The sequence below is a fragment of the Cannabis sativa genome, chromosome 5, assembly GCF_029168945.1.
Source record: "Cannabis sativa cultivar Pink pepper isolate KNU-18-1 chromosome 5, ASM2916894v1, whole genome shotgun sequence".
NCBI classification, from domain to species: domain Eukaryota; kingdom Viridiplantae; phylum Streptophyta; class Magnoliopsida; order Rosales; family Cannabaceae; genus Cannabis; species Cannabis sativa.
In genome coordinates this window covers 5,633,390-5,636,867 of record NC_083605.1, presented here as the reverse complement: position 1 = coordinate 5,636,867, position 3,478 = coordinate 5,633,390, and the positions used below count along the sequence as shown (strand labels likewise).

Here is a 3,478-nt window from a genome sequence, read left to right as displayed (position 1 = left end):
AATACCACTGATGGTTTGAGAATTAATTTGTATTAGTTTAAATTTGAATAGGTGGATAAGAAAGAATAAGTGTTTGATGGTTTTTGTGATAAAAGAGTGTAGTAATGATGTTGATGAGTAGTTGGTTTAGTATATGAGAATAGTTTGGCTTAAAAAAAACTGTACGCAGAAAGTAGTAAGCTTTATTAATAGTTTGTAGCTTTTTAGATTTAGATGTTGGTTACACAATTTGGAACTTTTAATGAGGTATTTATAATTTCTTACTCTCTTACACTTTGTGGTTAGAATTATTTTTCTAGATCTTTCTTTTACTAGAAGGAATTGTATGCATCACATCTACATATTTTTAAAGTTAAACTTAATTAGTATATTTTAGATTAATCTAATCTAAAAATCACTAAAGTTCTTAGATAACTTTTCTCCAAATACCTTGAGTAATTACTATTATAAAAATATGTAGCAACTTCTAATAAAATCACTCAATTCCACCACATAATAATCTCAACCCATTCTTTCTTTAAGAAAAAAACATTCATAATATTAATGCTAATATCCAAAACAAAAACATAAAATAACTTGAAGAAGAAATAAAAAAGGGGGGTGGGTGTCTTCATTCATGGCCATGGAAGTCTAATGAAGAAGCTCTTGACCCTCTTTTTCTAAGCACCAAACCACACAGTCGATGTTGTGCTTCAAAGAGATGCAAGTGAAAATTTCTCCAACACAACACACAAACAAACCAATAACTAAAAAGAATGATGTGGACTATTTGGAGGGATATAATTGGTATTTTTCTGAAACTAAAATCCCTTAAGTACTTGACTAAATTAATCATTGTTAGAAAAATAAATGGTAAAATCTATATATGTTAACTAATTAAATATTTTGACTCATTTATTTGTTTGGTTTTTTCTTCTCTCAGCAAACATATCATGATGCCTCATTATCCAAAACCTCTCTATCTCTTGTGCTGTTCTTCCTGGAACCCTTCCTGCTATTAAGTCCCACCTGATTATATATTGAAATAAATATCATAATTAATTTATTAATTAATACAAAATATTAAACATTTAAATTAAGTGTGATCTACATATATATTTATATTATATTAGATGTGATTATCTAATAGAAAGTATTATTTTTTTTATAAAATATTACAATTTAAATTAAAATTATTACACATATTTTTTTTTATTATATTGAATATGATTATATAACATAAAATTTATATATATTTAATATCACAATTCAAATTTAAATTCATTGTATTTATTTATTTTTTTTTAAAAAAATAATAAATAGAAAAAGTGTTTATATTTCTTAATAAAGAATCACTATTGTAACACTATATCGCAGTCACTAAAAAAATATCTTCCCATTAATATTATTTTTTTAAGAAAAATAGAAAAATTGTATAATATTTCTAAAAAATGAAAAGCATTATAAAATTATAATCAACAATAATTTTTTAATATTGTTATGTTTTTTTATAAATAGCACTTACATTAAATATTTTTGAATAAAAAATGATGTTATTTATTAAATAACATTAAAAAAATAATTAATTATGTACAACTAAAAACATACAAATTAAAATAAAACTTAAAAATATAACTGACACCTAATATTAATTTTAGTTTTTATATAAATTTTTAAGTTTTTCTTTTACAAAATATTCATTTTTTATTTTTATTTTAAGTGTCTTATTTGCCCCATCATTATAATGTATCTGCCATTTCAAAACTTATAATTATTATTTTATTTTTTTTAAAAAAAAAACCTTTCTGAAGACATTAATGTACAGCCAAAAAAAAAAAGATTATCATAAAAATAGCATCTTTCTTAGTACCCGAGATTCGAGAAGAAAAAACAACATGAATGTCAAGACTCAAGTATAATATACCATCAAGGAAAAAAAAAACAAATAACAACATATATTAACAATTAGTAACATATTTTAATTTGAAGATCTTTATATAATGATCAAGTTCCTTAAAGTAAGCATATATGATAGTTTATCAAGACAATTTTCAAACTTTTGTCTTAATACGTACAAATAAAAATTTCATATATGCATATGAAATTATGAATCAAAATTCTTTTTTTCTTTTATTTTCACTTGCCTAAACAATGATCAATGCATGCATCAGAGGCTATATAAAATTAAACATTCAAAAATAAAATAAAATATAATAATTATTAAATTAAAATATAGGTATAGGTATAGGAGTATATTTATTTCTTAAGAAAAAAACTTTTGTTATATGTTGTGTGTTAATTTGTGTGTCCCACATTGCTACCAAATTATAACCTTATAATATTATTTTTCATAATTCGATAAATATTATGTTTAGTTTGATTTTATGAAGAAAAAAAAATAGAAAAAAATTGTATAAATTATTTTTTAAAACATTAATAAATACCTATTTCCCACGAGTGAAAACATTCTATAAATAAGATCTTCTTCTTGCTCGGTCATGTTTATAAATTCCCATTCAAGACTACAAACCTCTGCACCAAAAAGTTAATTAATTTGAAACAAATAATTAATTAATCTCAACATATAAAATATTTTCAACAATTTAATAAAAAAACACTTACCTTGATCAGACTCAAAATTATGGGGATGTTTGGCTTGCTTCCGGCGACGAATTGGGGTGGTGTTGTTCTCCATAGTTAAATATATATATTATTATTATTATATATATCCACTCTATAATATAAGTAAAATATATATTCAATGAAAACTTCAGTACATAATGAGGGCCACTACGATATTGTATTTATATATACAGATATATTTATTATAAATTTGAATATATGAGACTTAGAAAAATTAGTGTAAGGTTGATAAAAATGGAAAGAGAGTGGGAATGTGCCAACAAACTTGAAAAGTTTGTGTTGTTGGTTGACCTTTAGACTTATAGACTTGTAGTTAACAACTCTAATTATATATAAATATACATAATATTTATATATATATAAGCTTCACCACTTACCAAATATAGCAAGTTATGTGTAAAAACATTCGTTATCGAAAAATGTGTATAAAGTATTATAATACAAATGCAAATTAGTAGCTAGTTAACTAATGTCCACTTTGTTCTTAAATAATTACAAAGTTAATTAAAAAATGTTTTAACTATTAATCTATTGTAGCTGAATAATAGAGCTTAAATATTAATTGTAATGTGTATTCATCAAAGTTCTTGGTGTTTTATATATTATAAATATTGTTGGTCTGAATGGTGAGTCATGTCAAGTGTCAACTAACATTCTTTGAAAATATATTATATGTCAAAATTTGAAATAGTACAAATGATGATGAGTTATGTGTGGTTCAGAATATGAGTGGTAGGTAGTTGACTAAGTGGTCCAAAAGGACAAGTATAGTGTCATATATTTGGAGGATAGCAACAACCTCATTCTATTTTTATATATTTAAGTTCACCCCACTCTTTTTTCTTTCTTAGAAAAA

The 3,478-nt window shown here is 23.3% G+C and overlaps 1 protein-coding gene across 1 annotated transcript; it reads right to left on the bottom strand.

Moving 5' to 3' along the window:
• Positions 1-322: 322 nt before the first annotated feature.
• Positions 323-2,674, bottom strand: LOC115717169 (MYB-like transcription factor ETC3). Its single transcript, XM_030646121.2, has 3 exons — positions 2,602-2,674; positions 2,424-2,511; positions 323-1,008 (listed from the first exon to the last, which is right to left on the bottom strand). The coding sequence occupies exons 1-3, from the start codon at positions 2,672-2,674 to the stop codon at positions 891-893; spliced, it is 279 nt and encodes a 92-aa protein (XP_030501981.2). The 3' UTR covers positions 323-890.
• Positions 2,675-3,478: the final 804 nt, after the last annotated feature.

Bases quoted from the DNA above. Each gene is read 5' to 3' on its own strand.
- LOC115717169 (XM_030646121.2), bottom strand. From the start codon at position 2,674: ATGGAGAACAACACCACCCCAATTCGTCGCCGGAAGCAAGCCAAACAT. The intron at 2,512-2,601 runs GTAAGTGTTTTT...TTTTTGGTGCAG, and splicing joins TAATTTTGAGTCTGATCAAG to AGGTTTGTAGTCTTGAATGG. The intron at 1,009-2,423 runs GTATTTATTAAT...ATATATAATCAG, and splicing joins TTTTCACTCGTGGGAAATAG to GTGGGACTTAATAGCAGGAA.